Raw genomic sequence first — 22379 nt, forward strand, 5'->3', positions numbered from 1 at the left:
GCAGATGATGAGTTAAATTATTACATTGTAATGCCTCCTATGACATCCAAGTGTTTGAGAACCTCCAAGCTGTTTGTTTTTAAAAAGAACTTCAAAATAAGGCAAAAATAACATTATATTATTTTGCCTTACTTTGATATTTTTATGAAATAAAATTACCATACTTTTCTTCAAAAATAAAAATAAAAAGAACTTCAAAGCCCCCAGTGGTGGTGTTAAAAAAGTAAATGTCATACACTGAAACTAATAATTAACAACAAATCTTCCATTTATTTGAAGCAATTCAATTTCAAAAACTTTTAAGTTACAGAAGTCACAGGAAAAAAACAGGGAACAGTCAGAAACAATAAAAGAATAATCAGGAGTGCTGCATTTTTTTTAACACTGTCATGGCTTTATTCAAAACACAGTTGCACAAAAGTATTAACTTCAAAGTTTTTAAAGGAGAGTTTGAGGAAATTTAACACACTATATACATACTGCCATACAAAGAGCATTAAAATAGGACCAAAAACTTCTACAAAATATAAAACCCACCCTTACTTATTTGCATGAAAATACCACCCACAAAGCTAAATAAAGTCTTAAAAAGTTATTTGGAGGCTCTAAATGTTGTTTTCAAACCAAAGAACTCTAATTTCGATTGCACAATAAGATGATTGATAAGAAAGTCAATATATAGATTTCATTTTAAAAATAAGTATTTTATAGTCTGGCATATACTATGCAATGAGAATTCTTAGGGACTAAAACAGGGCATTTCAACTGCTAAAAAAGGAGTAAAGTGTTAGCCTTTTGGACATTCCAATCCCCCCACTGAACTTATTCCAAGAGTTTTATTTCAGTCACTTGTGCAACTTTTTTAGTTTACCCACAAATAACTTTGTAATTTTTATTTCAAAACCCCAAGTCATACGTCTGAAACTAAAAAAGTAGTTCTTTGCTCAGTAATTTAAATGTGTCCCAGTATAGAAGTATAACTTCAATTAATTTCCTGATGCTACCTTTAAAAAAACTTACAGATATTCAAAGCAAAGCAGAAGAAAATTTTGCCAAGATTTAAAAACCAATTGCCTTGAACACGGAGCCTCCGCTGCTACAAAAAGGGAGGTGCACTTGTCTACTCAATTATTATATTTAGTAGCCATACAAAGAAATACACCCATCCCAAATATTTTTCTACTTTTAATGGATTTCCACTTGAAAACAAATGTTAATTTTAATATTTAGTTTCAAATATTTTTCCAACTGCCCAGTATATTCCAATTAAATGCTGTATCTGGTAATGCCTTAAAACTATAGGAAGAATAATTAAATGTTCTACTCAGAAAAATTAGAAATACTTTTCAGTGTGGTATCTAAATCATTTGGGATGCTAACTTCCCAAAAAATGTGACTTGAATGTCTCATTAATTATCAACAGGCAAGTGTTCTGACTTTTGCGGAACATCAATGCTGCTTCTGAAAGCATCCTCTGCTTTTCTTTCTTCGCCCTATTGATACAGTCTGTACATCTTGTCAACCAAGGAAAACAACAGCAAGCAGAATCTGTTGCATAAAACTGTACTAATATTCTTATCTCAGAACACACTCCATTTCTTTCACTTAGCTTTTTTAAAACTGAGACAGTCTGAAAAGATGGCTGAGGCATAAAAGACTAAATAGAGGTTTCCCTGGGTAGCCAGAAGTTTCCCAACTTTTTTTGGAGATGGAGGAGAGTGAAACAAGAAATGAAAGTGATCATAAAGGAATTGCTGGGAGGAAAATAAAGAATGCACACTTAAAAAAAAAAAATAACAACTGCTGGCATGTTGTGATTTTCAGCTAGAAAAACAAAGGGCTCACCTGCATGTCTCTGAACTTCGTATAAGCATTTTTCCTTCAAAAATAAAATCTTATTAGTCACCTGGCTTAAAAGGTTTCAAAAGCCTCCACAAAAGCCATGAACTATATTGTTGAATAGAACCTTTGCTATTCTGCTCCTACTTTCTAAGTTACTCATGTGACAAAAAAGTACCCAAATACCCTTAGCCAAAAACAAAAACACAAACAAACAAACAAACAAAAAGGTCATTGCCTTTAAACTAAAGATCTCTGGGTCACCTCTAAAAATATAACCAACTTTTCAGTCAAGAGACTATTTTCATTTCATATTCCAGCCGACCGTGATTTCAGTTAACTTATAAATAACTTTATAACCTTATGAATGAAATGCATCAACTACGCCTGTGTAAAAGTGATCATGTTTTAATTATGGGCTAAAAATAACTAATACAGTGAGCTTGAACGAGAAAAATGAAGATTCTAAATAAATTGCTAGGGAATTTCACAATGGGGTCAAGGAAAATTTTTTCTCTACGTACAATATGATCATTAACAGACTAGTAAATCTTATTTGGAATGATAAGGCAAAAATAGTAAAACCACACTTTTCCTATAAAAAGTTACAGGTTATCTTCTGTAGGGATCGCTATGGTACACGAAGAAACAAAGAAGATGTGATCACTCTACTGCACGCCCAGGAACGTTAGGGAATCTGTGGACTTAGAATGATCTAGTCATCTTCTTCATCTCCATCATCTTCAGCATCTCGTTTCCTTTTTTCTCCTCGAAGACCTTCCTCTTCTGAAAGAAGAATGAAAAAAATTGTAAAATACTCAAATTTTAACAAATGAATATTTGTTAAATTACAGTTTTGAATCTATCTTATTGAAAACTTAATGACATAAAAAATTATACGTTAAGTTTCTTCTCTGAATTTCTTTCAATTTCAGTGTACTGAACAGACAATTTTAATAGACTTAGAAATCCATAAATAATGACAGCTTGCTGTGCACCCTTGTGGCCAAATCATGAAGTACATATCAAGAACTAAGGGTCTCTCATTAAAAGAATCACTAGTAAATTTTTAAATTTATTTTGAAAGGCATAATAGGGAGCAAATCTGAAAACAACATCATCTGGGAGTTCAACTGCTCTTCTCTTAGAGATAAGGCTTCATTCACCGTCTTCAAAATAAAAGACCTAAGAATATAATAAATTAAGCTCAAGGTTATCTCATCTCTTCATACCAGTTTTGAAAAAAAAATGTTATAGGCTGGGTGGTTTTTTTAATGAAATTATTGAATGCCCTGGGAAAATCACTCTTTTTGTTTTTTTTTAAGATTATTTATTTATTAGAGAGAGAGGGAGTGAGAAAGAGAAAGAGCACAAGTAGGCAGAGCAGTAGGCAGAGGGAGAGGGAGAAGCAGGCTCCCTGCTAAGCGCAGCCTCCGATGCAGGGGCTCAGTCCCAGGACCCTGGGATCATGACCTGAGCCGAAGTCAGACGCTTACCCGACTGAGCCAGCCAGGTGTCCCAGAAAATTTCTCTTTAAAACGGTTTCACAGGGCGCGGTAGCTCAGCCAGACATCTGCCTTCAGCTCAATGATCTCAGGGTCATGAGATCAAGCCCCGCAACGGGCTCCACACTAAGCCTGGAGCCTGCTTAAGAGTCTCTTTCCCTCTCCTTCTGCCAACCCCCACTACCACTCGAGCTCTCTCTCTCTCTCCTTTCTCCCTCTCAAAAAAAAAAAAAAAATTGTACACCTCTCAATGCACTCAGTTACCAAAATCAAATCAGAGGCCAGTAATAATTTGAATTATAAAGACATTCTTTAAAGCATGTAAATAATAACTATAATTTTAATGTTAGGATTTTTTTATGGCTAATGTAACTCACCCTCTTCTTCCTCTTCTTCCCCTTCTTCAACATAGTCATCATCATCTTCTTCATCCTTGAAAACCAAATATTCGGTTTGAGAAAAAAAGCCATGACACACTTTTCACCATTTGTTAGTAATACATTTCAACAAGAGCAAAAAACTATGGTTATTCTGCATTCTGACAACCTCTGCCTAACTTATATAGGTCTTTTTTAAGAACCCAACTAAATCTAGTTTATAAAAATAAGTTATGTTTTAGACCAGCGCTATTTAAAAGAACTTTCTGCAATAATGGGGATGTTCTGTATCTGTGCTGTCCACACGTGGCTACTGAGCATTTAAAATGTGACCAGTACAAGGGCACCTGGCTGGCTGAGCTGGCAGAGCACGTGACTCTTGATCTCAAGGTTGTGAGTTTGAGCTCCACAGTGGGTGTAAAGATTACTTAAAAATAAAATCTTTAAATAATAAAATAAAATGTGACCAGTACAAATGAGGAACTGAATTTTTCATTTTATTTAATTTTACCTTAAATAACCAAATGTGCCCAGCGGTTACTATAATGGACAGAGTAACTCGACAATCTATTTTATAGAATGAGATAGGAACTACCTGAATCCTAGCCCCAACATAGTTATATGCATTGAATAAGTCACTTAATCTCCCTGGACCTCAGTTTTCCAATCAATAAAAGGAAAGTATCCACCTAGAAAGATCTATAAATTCCTTCTACATCTAAAAATCTACACATTAAAATAGCAATGTCAAGAAAATCACAAAACTTGATCTAGAACTTTTGTGGAAGGAGCTGTTCTGGATAACCAAGATGTAAACACAGCCTTGAAACATCGTAACTTTTTTTTTTTTTTTACTTTAACCAAGTGGAATATAAATCTCTAAAGTGCACTTCTATCATTTTATGCTAACCCTAACAAACCTTTCTCTTGAATAATCAGTCATAATCATTTGATCATGACCAAAACACTAATTACTATTTGCCAATTCCCTCAGAGCCTATCAAAATATGGAGGATGGTTTTCTCCTTTTAAAAATGACCCTAGCCTGTACTTTGAATTGTATCTTTTTCTAGTTTTCATGCCTTCTCTTTTCAATTTCACTACTTCAATTTTAATCTGCTATGGATTCAGAAAATAGACTGGCAAGCTTATTAGAGAACTGAATATAAAAGAGAAAACAGGTTTAGAATAACAGCTTGAACACTCTCCTACAAAGAAAATGTCTTTTGTTGCTATATTTTGGTTAATCAGAGGCTTTTTACACTTACTGCCATGTTCCAAATAGTTGAACTCTACCGTATGTTTGAAAAAAAAAAAAAAATGGAACCAATCTAGGGTCTCCCCTCCAACCCCACAAAAGTTTGCTGTTCCTTAAAAATACTTTTAATTGGCAAATGTCAAGAACTGCTGGGTAGGGGGCGCCTGGGTGGCACAGCGGTTGAGCGTCTGCCTTCGGCTCAGGGCGTGATCCCGGCGTTATGGGATCGAGCCCCACATCAGGCTCTTCCGCTATGAGCCTGCTTCTTCCTCTCCCACTCCCCCTGCTTGTGTTCCCTCTCTCCCTGGCTGTCTCTATCTCTGTCGAATAAATAAATAAAATCTTTAAAAAAAAAAAAAAAAAGAACTGCTGGGTAGTTAAGGGAAAACTTGGACAACCCCTCTTTTTCACAGTATCCACAGCCCCATTTGTGTCTAGAAATACTAAACAGAACCTGATTTCCCAGCATGTAGCTGGAATCCCAAGAAACTCAACTGTACGACACTGATATCAGAAATCAATCTTACACAATCAATTCAAACATGGAAAAGCATTCTATACCAGGACACCAAAAGATACAAGGAGGAGAAGGAATAAATGGGGTAGCCAATAGTATAAAAAGGAACCACAACAGAAATCAGGAAAACCTAAAGCTTTAAACTAAAGAAGAAAAGAAAGGAAGTGAAGGTAAGAGGAGAGAGGGGACAAGGAAAAGGAAGGGAGTGGAAGGGAAAGGAAAGAAAGAAAAAAGAGAGACAGAAAGAAAGACAAGGGACACATTTTAAATATCTCAGATCTGTGGAGAATGATAAATAAGGATGTTTAAATATTTGTGATTTTTTAAAAAAACACTTGAGATACTAATCACATTTATCCTTTGATAATTTAGAAAAGCCCAAGTCTCAAAAGCTAAATGCTTCTCCGGATTTGTTTTAAACAAAATATGGTTAGACTGATTGATTCATGTTTTTAAGCCTTTTTTAAAATTGAAGTATAGCTGACACACAACGTTACCCTAGTTTCAGGTATACAACATGGTGACTCAACCAGCCTGCACCTTCAGCTTGGCTCACGGCAAGTACAGCTATGGGCTAAGCCTTTAGTCTTTAATATCATCTATTAGATAATATCCTCAATAAAAACTCAGCTTTCACCAGAGGCTTGTTCAGTAGAAACTGTGGTCTTTTCCTAACTAATGGGAAAGAACATGATTCCTCATTGTACTCTATAAAGTACGGGGGTCACAATTCCCAATTCTTCTAAAGCCCCCATCCCTGTTTTTAAAGAAATATACTACACAAACATAAAGCCCTTCTTTGTACATATTAATTTTTTACCTCTGAAGAGTAACTGAAATAAAAATAATACTCAAACCAAAAACAGCTACTCAAATCCCATTTCTATCTCCTTCTACTTTCTTTTTAAATCTTAATGGTCTCAGAAGCTTCTGACTCTCACCTTCTAAAAATAAATTTAAAACATAACTAATTTAAAATATTTAAAACATTGTAAAGATCCAAACCATTTGATCATGTCTGAAAACTTCTGGTACATGCTAGCTGGGTATTACACTGACTTATTGTGGGTATCATCTCAGAGATTTTTGCTCTATACTTAACTATGTCACTTTTATTTTATTTATTTATTTATTTATTTTGAAAGATTTTATTTATTTATTTGAGAGACAGAGAGAGCACGAGCAGGTGGAGCAGCAGGAAGAGAGAGAGGGAGAAGCAGGCTTTCCACCAAGCAGAGAGCCCGATGCGGGGCTCAATCCAGGACCTGGGATCATGACCTGAGCTGAAGGCTGATGCCTAACCGCCTAAGCTACCCAGGCGCCCCTTATTTATTTATTTTTTTTAGAAAATCTTTTTTTTTTTTTTTTTAGAGATTTTATTTATTCACTTTTGAGAGAGAGAGAGCATGGGCAGTGGGGAGGGACAGAGAGAGAAGCTGACTCCCCACCCAGCAGGAAGCCCCACGTGGCACTCGATCCCAGGACCCTGGGATCATGACTTGAGCCGAAGGCAGACGCTTAACCGACTGAGCCACCCGGGCACTCTGACTATATCACTTTTAGTTAATGTTCCCCAATATTCAATGGAATGATAAACACAAACATCTGCAGTTGGTCGAAAGTCATTTTTAAACTACTTAATACTATTTAAACTTAAATGAATTACTGCAAAGAAAAAAGCCAAATACAAAATAACATGAGTCCATTATTTTACTAAGTAACTTAAAACTTAGGGGAGGGATGCCTGGGTGGCTCAGTGGGTTAAGCGTCTGCCTTCGGTTCAGGTCATGATCTCAGGGTCCTGGGATCAAGTCCTGCATCGGGCTCCTTGCTCAGCGGGGAGCCTGCTTCTCCCTCTCTCCCCCTGCTTGTGTGTGCACTCTCTCTCTCTCTGACAAACAAATAAACTCTTTTAAAAATTAAAAAATAACAAATAAATAAATAAAACTTAGGGGAAAAACATTCAAGCTGTATGCTGATGTAAACTGAACAGGCTGATTCTATGAATGCTTAAAGTGCTATTCTCCATTATTGTACAGCTGCCAAGTCACGAAGGCCCCAAACAAGTTTAAATTCTATTTCTTTCCACATTAGTTTCGTATTTAAAATGGTCTCAGAAAAAAATTATCATTGATCAGTGATACTATCTATCTAACCAATGTAAGTCACTGAGAACACATAAGAATACTAACAATTTCTAGTCTAAGAGATGTTATTTTTAATAATAAAAACTTGAATTATGAAAATAAAACTCAGTAATTTAAAAACATTAGGAGGAAACAGTAATTCCCAGGGGTAAAGATCATGTGTTCAAGTCAACTGACACTTCCTGTGAGCTTACTATGTCCCTGTCAATGTATGAGATGCTGAGATACAAAAACGAATGACCCTCCCCTTAAGGAGTTCGCCATCTAATAAAAAGTGGCCAAATAAATAATTTTTTAGGCAAGTGTCTACAGGCAACAGAAGACTAACCGAGATTCAAAGGTAATGGAGGAAGGAGTGATTATCTATAAAAAGTTGGAGAAAGCTTCAATAATGAGACAACTCCAGAACTGAGTTTTTCAGGAGTTCACAAAGCATGATCTGAGTGTCAATCACACAAGTACATACATAAGTAAAATGCCATGAACGTGTACATAAAATCAGTGCACTTTCCAGGCCTCAACTACATTTATCTTTACCTCAGCAAAAAGGGAAATAAAGTTCATCAGACACCATGGGTAGAAAGTCATTTCAGATAAAAGTAAACAATGTGTCTACAGGCAGAAAGGCAAGAAATAGCTCGGTGTGACAATTTAATTTGGTATTGAGGGAGAAGAGGCTAGAGAAGGAAGCAGGGGCTAGATAATGATGGGCCTTGTATGCCTGGGTGGCAACAGGGAAACATTAAAGTGTTTCCAGCAGGCTAGTGATATGATTACATTTGCATTCAGGCTACTACGGAGGAAACACCTAAATGGTGACACTGTATTCAGAGGGACCATTTGGAAAGCTACTACAAAACCGTAAGCAAGAAATAATCAGGGAAAGGAAAGTTTTCCTGGGTGCCTACAATGTGCCAGGGATTAGATACTTTACATGTATTACTTTGTTAAATCCTTAAAAGAAGCCTAAGAGGTTGATACAATCTTAGTTTTATAAATTCAGAAGCTGAGGCTCAGAAACTTTTGTAAAATGTTTCCACCACGGCGTGCCCTGCAGCTCCACGCAGAATGGATGTGCAAGTATCTGGGTGGTAAAATCAACGGATGTTTATGATCATCTGGATACAGTACGAGCTGGGGGACAGTGGGAAAAATGACAGGCAGACAGAGACACTCAGACCCCCGAGTTAGGAACAACTGTCAGATGTCTACACAACTCACTATTTATAGTACTTGGCCCTATGCCTAAATAATTAATTTTCAGCGCACATAAAAACTGCCTATTCACCTGGATTTCTTCTTTCATTAAGTATGAGAGGCCCACTTCCTCTTCTCCCTCTCCTAATTCTGAGCCTGCTTCATCCTCATCCTCATCGTCATCCTCTTCTTCCTCCTCCTCCTCTTCATATTCTCCAGGTGGACCAGCTTCATCTTCCTCTTCCTCTTCATCATCTTCATCTCCATCTTTAAAAATATTTGAAGATGAGCAAATGGCTGAGCAAATGTTTCTTGCAAGTATGTTGATCCTATCTGCCCTTGTCCCAATCACTTCAAACTCTTAAGCCAATGGGTAGGTGGAAAGTATCTCAGGGTGGTTTTCTTAAGATTTCCCTTTAAAGGGGCGCCTGGGGGGCTCAGTCCGTTAAGCATCCAACTCTTGATTGCAAGTCAGGTCATGATCTCAGGGTCATGAGTCAGACTCCACACTCAGTGGGAAGTTGGCTTGACTCTCTCCCTCTGCCCCTCTCCCTGCTCGTGCATTAGTGCTCGCTCTCTCTCTCTCTAAAATAAATAAATCTTTTAAAAAAAAAAAAAGATTCCCTTTTACAACATCCATATTTACTATTTGAGAAATATGGTTTCTATTTTTTTTAAGATTTTACTTATTTATTTGAGAGACAGAGAAAGAATAAGCTGGGGGTACCGGCAGAGGAAGAGGGAGAAGCAGACTCCTGACTGAGCAGGGAGCCCGACAATGTGGGGCTCGATCCCAGGGCCCTGGGATCATGACCTGAGGCAGATGTTTAACCAACTGAGCTACCCAGGGACTCCAAGAAATACAGTTTCTATTTTTTTTTTAAGATTTTATTTATTTGAGAGAGAGCAAGCAAGAGAGAGCACAAGCAGAAGGAAGGGCAGAGGGAGAAGAAGACTCCCTGCTGAGCAGGGAGCCCGATGTGGGACTCAGTCCCGGGTCCGGGATCATGACCTGAGCCAAAGGCAGACGCTTAACCAACTGAGCCACTCAGGTGCTCCAAAATATGGTTTCTAAAATACTGAAATATTTCCAATGCATAGATTTTCATCGAAACATTACATGCACTAAAGTTTGTTTTACCTTGTAGATACTTCAAAACCCGCTTCTCTATCATTCTATCATTTTCTAACATTGTATATCCATCAGATTTCTTTTTATGGTAAAAAAAATTTTCAACCAAGAGTAACAGTGTCCCATTACTAACGACAGCCATTCCATCATCTGAACTGTTAAGTCACCCATTTATCCAATAATGTAATTTCACCACCTAATTCTAGAACATTTCCATCACACCCCCCTCCCCCCGCCCGTGAAAAAAACCCATAGTCATTAACAGTCACTCCCCATTCTCCTCTCACCCAGCCCTGGCAACCACTACTCTGCTTTCTGTTTCTATGAATTTGCCTATTCTGGACATTTCATACAAATGGAGTCACACAAAATGAGGCCTTTTGTGTCTGGCTTCTTTCACTACATAGAATGTTTTCAATGCTATAACATGTATCAGTACTTCATTCATTCTTATGACTGAATAATATTTCATTGTATGGATATATCACATTTTGTTTATCCATCAGTTGACAGGTCATTTGGATTGCTTCTATTTCTTGACTATTACGGGTAACACTACAAGGAATGATTCCTTTTTTTAAAAAAAAAAAAGGTACTATTTTAAAAGTTCCCAATTTCACTTGGTGGTGGTTAAACAAGTTTACACGGATATAAAATTTCACAGAACTTGATAGTACAATAATCATTAAATTCCCCAAAGCTATCAGAAATCTGAAAGAAGAAATACAGGATTAGGGCTGTGGGTTTTGTAATTTTTCTTGTCTTACTAACATCTTTTTTTTTTTCAACACCTAAACATCCAGGCCCCACCTAAATTGCACAGGTAGACTGGGCCTATATTTATAAGCATTAAGGACAGTTACCCTCCTCCTCCTCTTCGGAATCTGGTGCTTCGTTATCCTCCTGATCAAATCCATCTAAGTACGTGATTTGTTGCAGCAGTTCAAAAATACTTTCTCTGTAATCTTCCAGGTTTGTGATCTCACAGTTAAACAGATCAAGACTTTTCAAATTTTTAAGATTTTGCTGGAAAAGTAAAAAGTTAAAACTTACATTTCAAGATTTTAAATACTATGTTACTTCTTTTTAATTCATGAACCAGAAAACATGTATTTGAAATCAAAAGAATGATTTTTGGGTTTTTCAAATTTTATAATGAAGGGTTATTGTACCAATTATCTCTCTTTTTTTTTTTTAAAGATTTTATTTATTTGATAGAAAGAGTGAGCAAGCGAGCAAGTGAGCACGATGCGGGGGGAGAAGAGGGAGTGGGAAAAGCACGGAAGCAGGATCCCCACCGAGCAGGGAGCACAACGTGGGGCTCGAACCCAGGACCTCAGGATCATAACCTGAGCTGAAAGCAGAAGCTCAACCAACTGAGTCACCCAGGCCCCCCCCCCATCAATTCTCTTAATGAAGCCCTGTATGTAAACTCCACAAGAGGAGGAACTTTGAGTTGTTCACCACTGCATCTCCAGCACCTGGCTTAGGGCCTCACTATAGTAGCCACTCAATATATTTTGTGACCAAATATGTGCATAAATAGGCAACAACAATAATGTGGTTAGCTTAAATCCAGTCAAGCTTATTATCAACCATTTCATCCTCCTCCCAAACTTTTTTAAAATTAGAGCAACAATTTTCTGAGTTTTACTTCATCTCATACCAGGAAATAAAGAAGCAAATAATAAAATAACTAGAAAAAAAAAATCAAGAAGGAAGGAAAGCGAACAGAATTTAAGAAAATACTGAGAAGCTTGAAACCAGATATTCAACTCCTGAAGTTAATAAAATAAATTTCTCAGATTTAAAAATTCATCTGAATGTTTTATTCTAAGAGAAGAGAAAGCAGTAACCATCTGGATTAAAACATGTAAGAAACTCAGAAGTTTCAAAGAGTGAAATATAAATCAATAAGATAAAACACAAGCAAATCTCAGAAAATCAACCAAAAAGGAGCAAGTCCAGAGACTCTCCACTCACCAGAGCTTCTACTGTACTGAGATCTTTGATTTTGTTTCCACTCAGATTGAGGTAGGTAAGATTTGGACATTTCTCTGCCAGGACTTCCAAACCTCCAGAAATTATATTGTCACTAAGTTCCAACTATATGTTCAACATGGAGGAGAAACAAACAATGGTGAAGGCTTAGAGCAATTTCGATTTTTTTTAAGTTTTTTATTTATTTAAATAAACTCTACACCCCATGTGGGGCTCGAACCCACAACCCCGAGATCAAGAGTTGCATGCTCTTTGACTGAGCCAGCCAGGCACCCCCAGATTTTTAAAATATACCAATTTGAAGAAGAAAAACAATTGTCATTCTTTCTGGCTTCAAGAGACTGCCACAAACTATTAATTTCCAAATTCCCACCTCTGATCACCAATAATATTAGAGCCCCTTATAATAAGCTTCTAAGCCAAATTTGGTTCCAGATGTATTACAAACAGATTTTATGTTTCAGAGAAAAACATGTGGTAGATATTAAATCCAAATTCATGTCATAAAGCAATTTCATTATTAAGTTTAAATTTCTAAAAGCTGTATTAGAGCTGATTCTAAAATCCTACATAAGCCATTTCCTTATCTCTAGAAATTTAGAACCTTCTAATTAAAAGGCAGAATGGTTGTTTCATTTGGCCAAAACTTAGACATATTAGCCCTTGGCATCAAAATTATGATGATTTCACACTTACTACCAACTTACCTTTCGAAGTTTATTTAAGCTGGGCAACCGGGCCAGTGAACTTAGTTCCACATTAGCCATACTCAGAAACTCTAGTTTTTTAAAAGTATCATTCAGGCCTTCAATTTCCCCATTGACACAAAGGCAATTATCAAGGACTAACTCTGTCACCTGTAAGACAGAAAATGAATGATTCTTTACTTTGCAGTCTGTTTAGCGAAAGACCTAGGTCAAGACACACTGGAAATGTGAATATTAAAACCATCAATCCCCTTACACAGATCCTTTTCATTCTCTCCTCCTCCGCCAAAAACTGAAATACAATCTAAAGTCATCATTATAAGTTAACATTTTAAATTGAAACTTAGACCAAGAAGTTCAATGACTGCTCAAATCACTGATGCATAAAAAACAAAACTTTGAAAAAGGTCTCATGTGAAACTCGCTTCTGCCCCTGATAAGAAGGATTCTCAACATCAGGGCATATATTTATGCAGTGAGGGGGTGCCCAGAGTAGTGGGAAGGGACTCAAGCGAGCTGCCCTAAAACAGCAGAGAAAAGAAAGGAAACTATTTTACTCACGTTACAAGTTTAAACCCTCTTATCTTCAGATGATAAATGCCACCATAACTCAAAAATTCCTTGTTACCCTTCATGAAGCAATGTTAGAAAGTTCATTCTGAGAAAGCTGGCTTTCGGAGGTTACTTGTTCTTAATAGCAGGGCCAAACAATGTCACCGAGAACAATACACCCTTAACAAAATGTTATTACTCTGTAACACCCTGGTAGCATTTTTGTGGACTTCTCCCCATGGTGGAGAGAAGTGAAGGGGGGTAGGCTGCATCCTCCTATTAGGTCAGAGTTGGAGAACAAAACTTGCTGGTGTGGACTGAAAAGGACTTAATCTAAGAGGGAGACAGGAAACCCTGGATCTCTACTCCCAATGCAAAAATATGTTTGAGGAATTTTGAGGGCTAGAAACTAAACAAGGAATGCCACCTTCTCTATCTGAATAGGACTGTGACATAATTATTTTAGAGACCAGAGTAAGCATATGATCTCCTGTTTAGAGGTAAGGAAGCCAATGCCCAAAGGGTAAGAATGATTTGGCTAGGGTCACACAGTTGGTATGACAGAGCTGTGCTTCCACTCTAAATCTTCTGACTCCTAGTCCAGCTGAGCTGAGGAGAGAGGTCCACAATTTGGTGTCAGAAAACCAGTTCTTTCGCTTAAGTAAGTAAATTCACTGCCCTGGGTCTCCGTTTGTTAATTTGGATTCTAGAACAATACAATCCACCTTAAAAGTCTGTCCGAAGGAGAAAGGTAAATAACAAACACAAAAAGTGTTTTTGTAAACTGTAAAGAGCCATACAAATATACGAGACCGTTATTACACCATAGGGGAGGAAGGAGAGGCTGCAAAAAGGCAACGTCTGGCACCCGCCCCCCCCCCGCCGCCCCAAATTGGAAAGGAAATTACTACGGGTAGGGTAGGTAAACAAAACAGGGTAAGGGGGACCAAATCTACTTTTCCAACCCAAGACACTCAAAAGCATTCTAAATGTGTGCTCCTGAGAGGAAGTTTTTGATTTTGTTTGTTTTCCTGAAGCCCCCGAACTACAGAAAACTCCCAGCTCTCTCTGGGATGAGAGTAGCGGCTGTTTCCTTCTCCCTGCCCTTTGCTAATTTCAGGGAAACAGAGACTAAAAAAAAAAAAAAAAACACTACATAAAGACCTTGGGTTCCCACTCTGCACGCCGCCACAGCCCACCAAACAGACCCTACTCATCTTCTGCCCTGATATGCGCAGGCACGACCCCCACCCCTGTTGAAAACAGCTACATCGCTTATATTCCACTTCTAGTGTTTATTTCAGAGGCCGCAAATAACAAGACTTGACGCTTTCCTCTGCGGTCTGAAGTGCGAGGTTCCTCGCTGGCCACCGGCCGCGCTCTCGCGACCAGCCGCTCCGACCCACGGGAAACCCCACTCGGGGCGGGGACTCCTCAAGAGAAAGAGGGGTCGCCTCCCGGCCCGCGTTTCCAGCGCCTCCGCCCCGGGCGGGGAGGGCTGGGGGAAGTCGAGGAGGCGCCCTCGAAAAGGAGGCGGAAGCGCCTCCCGTCCGACCCCCGAAAAGTTGACCGCGACCAGCCTCACGTGGCCCCTCCCAAACCCGTCTCTTTAACTAAGGCGACAGCAGCAAGAGCGCATCATTTAGTTTCGCCGAATCCATCTTTAAAGCACAAAACTACTACGACCCAGTTGTTGAGTTTTATGAAACCTTCTCCAGGGATCAAATTCGGAGTTGCGGCCACTACGACACGACACGCCGAATATCGTTACACCGCGGGGGGACGAAGAGGATTACGCCTCGCGTCCCCTCCCCACCTCCGGTCTCCGCGACGACTCCCAAAACTTACCCGCGGCGGGGGAACCGACCGCTGACCCAGATTCCGCCCGGCGGCGGTCAGCGCGCGCCGCTTCCCGGGGGAGTGGGCGCCGCCGGCAGCGGGCGGTCCTCAGACTCTGCCGGGGACCCCAGCCCGCGCCCGGCGCGACGTCAAACACCAGGGGCCTCGAGGCCGGGGGCACCCCCCCAAAAAAAGAAAAAAAGTTGGCAGCATTGCAGAAAAGTTGGACTAACTTCTCAGGCGACTATGGCTGCGGCAGGGGCAAGTGAGACTGGGGGGTCGCGTCCACGCCGCCGGCCCCCGGGAGGAGGAGGGAACCAAGTGGCGGAGCGGTCCGCAGCACGCCGCTTCCCGCCCCCACTAGGCCTGGACTCCCGACTCGAAGAAAGCCTAAAGAGGCTAAGCCCCAGGCACACACAAAAACGCCCCTAGAAACTTAAACCCTTCGCCATTTTAAGTAGAAGATTTTAATGATTTAACACTTAAAATTAAGTATCCCCTCAACCCTAACCCCAGGTGGGGGCTCATTACCCCTCCCCACACACCCACCCGGACCCCCAGAAACCCGATCCTCTGAATACAGGTCTGGGGGGGAAGGGGAGGGGGCTGAGTCATCTCACCTCCTCCGGGGCTCTGTTCCTTAACTCCAGGTTAATCCTCTTCTTCATCTCCATGTCCTCCTCCTGCTCTTCTGCTACTACTCCCTTCCCTTACCCTTTCCTGCCTTTCCCACTACCCCCAACCCTTAATTTTTAAAAGATTTGGAAATGAATGAAAAGAAAAGCAAATATAATCGCCCACCACCTCCAGATAGGTGTGGGGGAGAAAGAAGAGAATAGCAAATGGAGTCCAAGGAGTTGGAACTCTAACTCGGCTGCCCCCACCTCCTTGTCCACACACTCGCGCGCACTCACACGCACACACACACGCACGCACACACACGCGCGCGCACACACGCGCGAGCGCGCACACACACACACGCACACACGCACGCACGCACACACACACACCGCAGTTCCTTCCCCTTCAATGGCTGCTCTGAGACTGAGCCTCCATGACACGGCACCGCCAACCCCCTGGCCTACACTCCACCCACCTCCCGAATGTATTGGTTAATTCTTCAGCATCACACTGTTTCATTGGATCCTATAAATATCCATCAGTCTTCAGGGTGGACCTGAACCAGAAGCACTATGTCTATTGGCTACGACCAAGCGCGCAGTTAACTCCGATAGGTCCGGAAGGGTGTTCGTCCTGGGGAAACGATTTTGAATCCCAGTAGCCCCCCTCCTTTTCTTTGTGTGGTTGGCGCGCTTTCCCTAGACGTTCGGACGGTTTTGATACCTGCTGGATTTGGTTTTTCTGTTGTGTTCTTAGTGTGAAAGGGAGGGAGAAAGCATCCTTCTTATGTGCCTAGGTGGCAGGACTGATAATTTGGCACACAACACGAACCGGCTCTTGGCTGTTTCAAAGCACCTTGCGGCCAAGGTGCACTGAGCTTTCGTGGCACTGCCCGGCTGAGGATAGGCTTCTGATGCAGAGCCAGACGCCGGATAAAGATAGTATTTTAACTTCCAACATGAAGGACTGAACGTTTTTGAAAACAATTGGGTGACGTATATAAGTTAAGCACCTTTAAACAAAACTGTCCTGGAGGAATTGTTACTGAGGTAATTGTTGCTGTAATAAACACCAAGACCTTGGAGGAAAAACAGTGCTGGGCTTGTGAAAATCAGACATCATTTCGCATAGAAATGGTACTGCAACGCCTCTGCTTTCTAATTTCCCTTTGGTTGGTTTCCATGGATATCTGTAGGTTAAATGTGCTTTTAAAATTTATGAATGTGAGATGTAAAAGAGAGGGATAAGAACGATCTTTTTAAATTTTGTTTTGAGAGTCTAACTTCTTAGTTCTTGCTTAAATTTGTCCTTTTCATTCCCTTACACCATTCTTAGGATAAATACCCGAAGAAATAACAAATGATTTAGGGAAGAAAGGGGGTGAATTAGCCCAACCCCTCTCAGAGCGGAGTGCTTGTTTGCTTTGTTTTCAGTTTCTCTGGCTAGAGACCGTAGGGTTTCAAACAGACTCCTCACCACTTTGCCACCACCCCTCCTCCTTCCACACAGAGACACACAACTCCTCAATTAGGCTTCCATTTAAAATGTAAATATTTGGTAGTTAGCATGTTAAATACTTCAAAGGAAAACAAAATAGTGATTGTCTTCTCCTGAATAAGTGTTTCCTTTGAATTCTTGAAAAGAAAATTTTGTGACGATGAAAACAGAGAGGGAGAGCTTTTGGTATAAAATGACATCTCTGCGGGGCAACTTGGTGTTAGTTAAGTTTGTTTTAACACAGGCTAAAGGAAGCCAGGATGATATGAGAACAACCAAAACGGATTGAGGAAGAGTTTTTTTTTTTTTTTAAAGGGGGGGTGAGGGGGATGAAAGAGCTAAAAAGAAACCTGAAAGCACATTTTAGTACCAGCTTGGGAAGAAGTCCTGTGGTCTCATCCCACCAGCCACTGGAACTCTGGCATGGAATCCCAAAGAGAGTTCAGGGAAGGAGATTCAGATTTAGGAGTCATACACATATGAGTGATAGTTGAGGCTATGAGGAAAAAAAAATAATAAGATGCCCACAGAGAATATATTTAATAAGAAGGCTATCAGACAAAAGGGAGAAAAACATGATTGAGGGGAAAGAGGAGAGAGGGATTGTCTACCAAAGTAGTCAAAGAAACCGAAGAACAGGTAGAAAAGAATGACATGAATTCGGGGGGGGGGGGGAAACTGTATGGAAGCCAAAGAGTTTCAAGGAAGAGATAATTGTTGAGGTTAAACGGTAGGGTTTTTGTATCAGAATACATTAGACAGAATGGGAGAGTATGTTGGAGATAATGAATGTAAGGAGAGGCCATGAATTCATTTTACCCTTGGATAATAGCTTCACAAAGTACACTGTAGTAAGCATAGACAGGGATCCACCAAAGTGAGCCTTCCCACCATACCCATGGTCCCCACCCTCATGTCATCTCTCACGTGCCTTACCTCAACACCTTGAAACCTACCTCTTTCTAGTCTTAATCAAGAAGCCAGGATAAGAGGCTGGGGAAGAAAGATTCTCCAGAGGGCTGGTGCTTGGAAAGACAGGTGCCTGGGAAGAGGTTGGATGAAGAACATTACCAGGCTAGTAGATGGGTGTATGTAGCTAAATGAAGGTTGTAAAAATAAAATAGAGCCAGGAGAAAAGCCAAACTCATGAACTAGAACATGTTTTAAGCTGAGATAATGAATGAGGCAACGTTTATTTTAAATGGTAGAATGAAAAGTGAGGTTAAGTTATCAGGAGGTGGTTGAAAGCAAAGGAGCAAGGAAAGGAATGAATGAGAGGGTGGCTCAGAACACTCCTCTAATCCACCAATAAGAAGCATGCACCAGGATATTATATAACTCAATGTGCCTTTATATTTTTTAAAAGATTTTATTTATTTATTTGACAGAGAAGGAGTGAGAGAGGGAACACAAGCAGGGGGAGTGGGTGCAAGAGGGAGAAGCAGGCTTCCCACAGAGCAGGGAGCCCGATGCGTGGCTCAATCCCAGAACGCAGGAATCTTGACCTGAACCAAAGGCAGACGCTTAACAACTGAGCCACCCAGGTGCCCCTCAATGTGCCTTTAATGTTCAAGAGCTAAACTCATCTTCGGCTGCTGAATATCTTCTGTTGCCCTCCAGTTCCACTCTTCACCCTTCTCCACTCTGCTCTGTGACTCAAAACCCACAGAGTCCTATGACTTCCTGGGTCTGGTCCACAGGAGAGGGCGCTGGCAGGAGATCGGAAGTCTGGAGGACTGTGAGATTGGAGTATTTACTCCCCCAGCTTCTTCATGCCAAGTCATGACAAAAAAGCTGAGTCTGTCTACCAAAAGCCATAGATCCTGTGGAGACCACCATGATATAGCACCCAGATTTTTGTTCAAGAATGAAGGACTTATTCCCCCTGGAATCTTCTTTTCTTTTCTTTTCTTTTTTTTAAAGATTTTATTTATTTTCTTATTTGTCAGAGAGAGAGAGAGCACAAGCAGGGGGAGCATCAGGCAGAAGGAGAAGCAGGATCTCCATTGAGCAAGGAGCCCAATGTGGAACTCGATCCCAGGACCCTGGGATCACGACCTGAGACGAAGGCAGACGCTTAACTGACTGAGCCACCCAGACATCACTTATTCGCCCTGGAATCTTGAGTAAATACAGCACGACTGTTATTCTTTTTTAAGATTTTTTTTATTATTTGACAGAGATAGAGACAGCCAGCGAGAGAGGGAACACAAGCAGGGGGAGTGGGAGAGGAAGAAGCAGGCTCCCAGCGGAGGAGCCTGATGTGGGGCTCGATGCCAGAGCCGGGATCACGCCCTGAGCCGAAGGCAGACGCTTAACGACTGAGCCACCCAGGCGCCCCAACGACTGTTATTTTAAACTATTCAGTTTTTGAGGTGACTTGTTACGATAGATAACTAAACAAGAGCAATAGCTAAACAAGGTATCCCCAAGGTCCTAAGATTAGTAATTTGTAAAGATGAATCTCAAATCCAGTTCCTGTGATTAAAATTAAAATCTTTTTCCAAAGGGGACCATTGTAATCCTGTTTAATTCATGGATGCACAGAATGTTCTGCTCCCTGAAATATCATTCTTACTCTCTACTGATGCCCAATATGCCATAAATAGATATTCGATATTACGACCCCTGTTGAGATACAAAAACTCCAGTATAATTAATAAGTAAACTTGATTATTCTATTTAACCTTAGTTGAAGATATTTATCACATTTTTTGAGGAAAGATTTTGATTGATACCATGAATACCATAAAATATTTGAACTACCCTACATTTTCCAGAACTGAATGAGATGGTGGCTCAGAACACTCCAATTCCATTTTTCCAATTCCATTCTTTCTCTAATTTGATATCCTTTTCACTTTGGGGATTGTTAGTAAATGCTGAAGTAGGAAGCATACATATTATTACAGTATATCTTTTATTATTGCTGTGTAAAAAGCAAATTTGGTGGAATATTTGCAAAAATTTAAAATTCGTGGTTGAGATTTTCCAGTTTGAGTCACCTCTTTATATGTTAACATCATGCGACCTAGTTTTAACATTAACCAAAGTCAAACAAAATTGGAAGAGTAAGTCTTACAGAAATAAATCCATATTGCTGTAGCAAATACAAATGATTTAGAGATTTTGCAGTCTAAGTATTATTGCATCACTGCATTCCCCCAGTAGCACAAGTAATAAATAGTTGTCTTAAAAGAAATTTGTAACCTTGGCAACAAAATTACTTTCAGAAAACTAACTTGAATCTTCTCTTTAAGAGGCAGAGAATTTGGGGAACCTGGGTGGCTCAGTCAGTTGGCATCTGCCTTTGGCTCAGGTCATGATCGCAGGGTCTTGGGATGAGTCCTGCATTGGGCTCCCCGCTCAGCAGGGAGTCTGCTTCTCCCTGTGCCCCTCCACCCTGCTTGTGCCCTCTCTCACTCTCTCTCTCTCAGGTAAATAAGTAAAATCTTAAAAAAAAAAAAGAGGCAGAGAATTTAATATACATATTTACTTCCATTTCTTCCCAAACCTTACTAAAATAACTTTGAAAGAATAAGACCTAAACCCAAATTTGTAACCGTGTGGTGATGGATGTTAACTAGACAAATGGTGAGTATTTCACAATATATACTAGTATCCAGCCATTATGTTGGGCACCTAAAACTATGTTATGTATAAATTATATCTCAATAAAAAAAATTGAAAACCTAAACCCAAAAGAACAAAGAGAGTGAGCAAAGAGAAGACAGACGATGAGAGAGTGCAACAAAATATTAGCATCTGTAAAGGATGTATCATGTAGTTCAGAAATGCTTCCTTACTCCTGATGTCTTACTTCTTGTGAAAAGAGCTCAGGTAGTGTAACTGGGCCTCTCTCAGACCTTTGTTCACCCACCCCAAATAGAGTGTCCCACCCTGCTCCATCCTCCTTGCTCTTGGCAGAGGGAGCCTGTTTGTCAGAACACAAAATTCTGCTTTGCTCCTACAAACGGAAGTCTGTCTTAGTCCAGCCTGTCTGGTTCTGAGCACAGTTAGCAGGCCCGTTAACTCCCATACTAAAGTACACCTCCAGTTGGCCTCCAACAGTAATAAAGATGAGATGTTTACCTCCATATTTGCTTGTTGCTTTATTTCTCAACTTGTTCAGGACCCTGCATCAAGAAAGAATGCCATGATTGGGATTCCCTTCGGAGATCCCAGTAGACTAGAAGTAATCATCTTAGAAGAGAGGAGAAAGTTGAAACCTAACTGCCTGCAGGAGATTGAGAGACAAACTGATTTACATTAGAACCACACAAAAATTCTGAATTTGGAAGCACTAAGAATCCCTGAAGATGAGGGTGAGGGGAGGGCTAAAACAGATTTGGTTGAAGTTCATGTTAAAAGCAACTGAATTCATTCCTATCTCTTACCCACAGAGGACAAAATAAGGTATTCTTTTTTTTTTTTTAAAGATTTTATTTATTTATTCGACAGAGATAGAGACAGCCAGCGAGAGGGAACACAAGCAGGGGGAGTGGGAGAGGAAGAAGCAGGCTCACAGCAGAAGGAGCCTGATGCGGGGCTCGATCCCATAACGCCGGGATCATGCCCTGAGCCGAAGGCAGACACTTAACCGCTGTGCCACCCAGGCGCCCCAAAATAAGGTATTCTAAACTCAGAGACACCTGCCATAACTAAGACCAAGATAATGTAATGAAAATTGGCAGGAAAAGCAAAAATCTGTATTTCAAACAGTGAGAACTCTCCCCAACAAACCAAACCCTTTCTCTCCATTCATCATACAATTGGATATACCTTCAGGTAAAAAGTTAGAGATTTCCTGTCTGAAGAAACTGAGCAGCCTAAGAGACAACTCCAGAGATATTGACAGAACAGTAAGAAATGGCCGGATACCTGTCCCACCCCTCACTGCATAGTCTACGGGTCAACAAGCTTCCATGCACAGTAACACACACCACTTAAGTGCCTCACTCCTAAATGCAAATGGATAGGGAAGGATCACCAAATATTTTAGAAAGGTCTTTCACATAAAAGCAGAGACCAAAAATAAACAAACTGAAAAAAAAAGAGGAAAAAGAAGAAGTAGAAGACAATTTTTAAAAGAAAGCCTAAGTTAACATTATAGAAGATAATGTATTTGTGTAAATAAAAGAAAACGGTGCTATAAAAAGAACAGTCATGGGGTACTGGGGTGGCTCAGGG

General features: G+C 40.2%; 1 protein-coding gene across 3 annotated transcripts; it reads right to left on the reverse strand.

The window, feature by feature from the left end:
• Positions 1–250: 250 nt before the first annotated feature.
• ANP32E (acidic nuclear phosphoprotein 32 family member E) lies at positions 251–16146 on the reverse strand. Of its 3 annotated transcripts, XM_011225175.3 has the most exons (7): positions 15692–16146; positions 12681–12830; positions 11956–12078; positions 10836–10998; positions 8932–9107; positions 3722–3776; positions 251–2625 (listed from the first exon to the last, which is right to left on the reverse strand). In XM_011225175.3, the coding sequence occupies exons 1-7, from the start codon at positions 15743–15745 to the stop codon at positions 2555–2557; spliced, it is 792 nt and encodes a 263-aa protein (XP_011223477.1). In that variant the 5' UTR covers positions 15746–16146; the 3' UTR covers positions 251–2554. The 3 variants fall into 3 exon arrangements, 2 of the variants coding, with proteins under 2 accessions (XP_011223477.1, XP_034510093.1); XR_856320.3 differs by lacking the exon at positions 8932–9107 and having other exon boundaries at positions 15692–16140; XM_034654202.1 differs by lacking the exons at positions 251–2625; positions 3722–3776; positions 15692–16146 and adding an exon at positions 15081–15430 and having other exon boundaries at positions 8767–9107.
• Positions 16147–22379: the final 6233 nt, after the last annotated feature.

Source organism: Ailuropoda melanoleuca, chromosome 2 (genome assembly GCF_002007445.2).
Source record: "Ailuropoda melanoleuca isolate Jingjing chromosome 2, ASM200744v2, whole genome shotgun sequence".
NCBI classification, from domain to species: domain Eukaryota; kingdom Metazoa; phylum Chordata; class Mammalia; order Carnivora; family Ursidae; genus Ailuropoda; species Ailuropoda melanoleuca.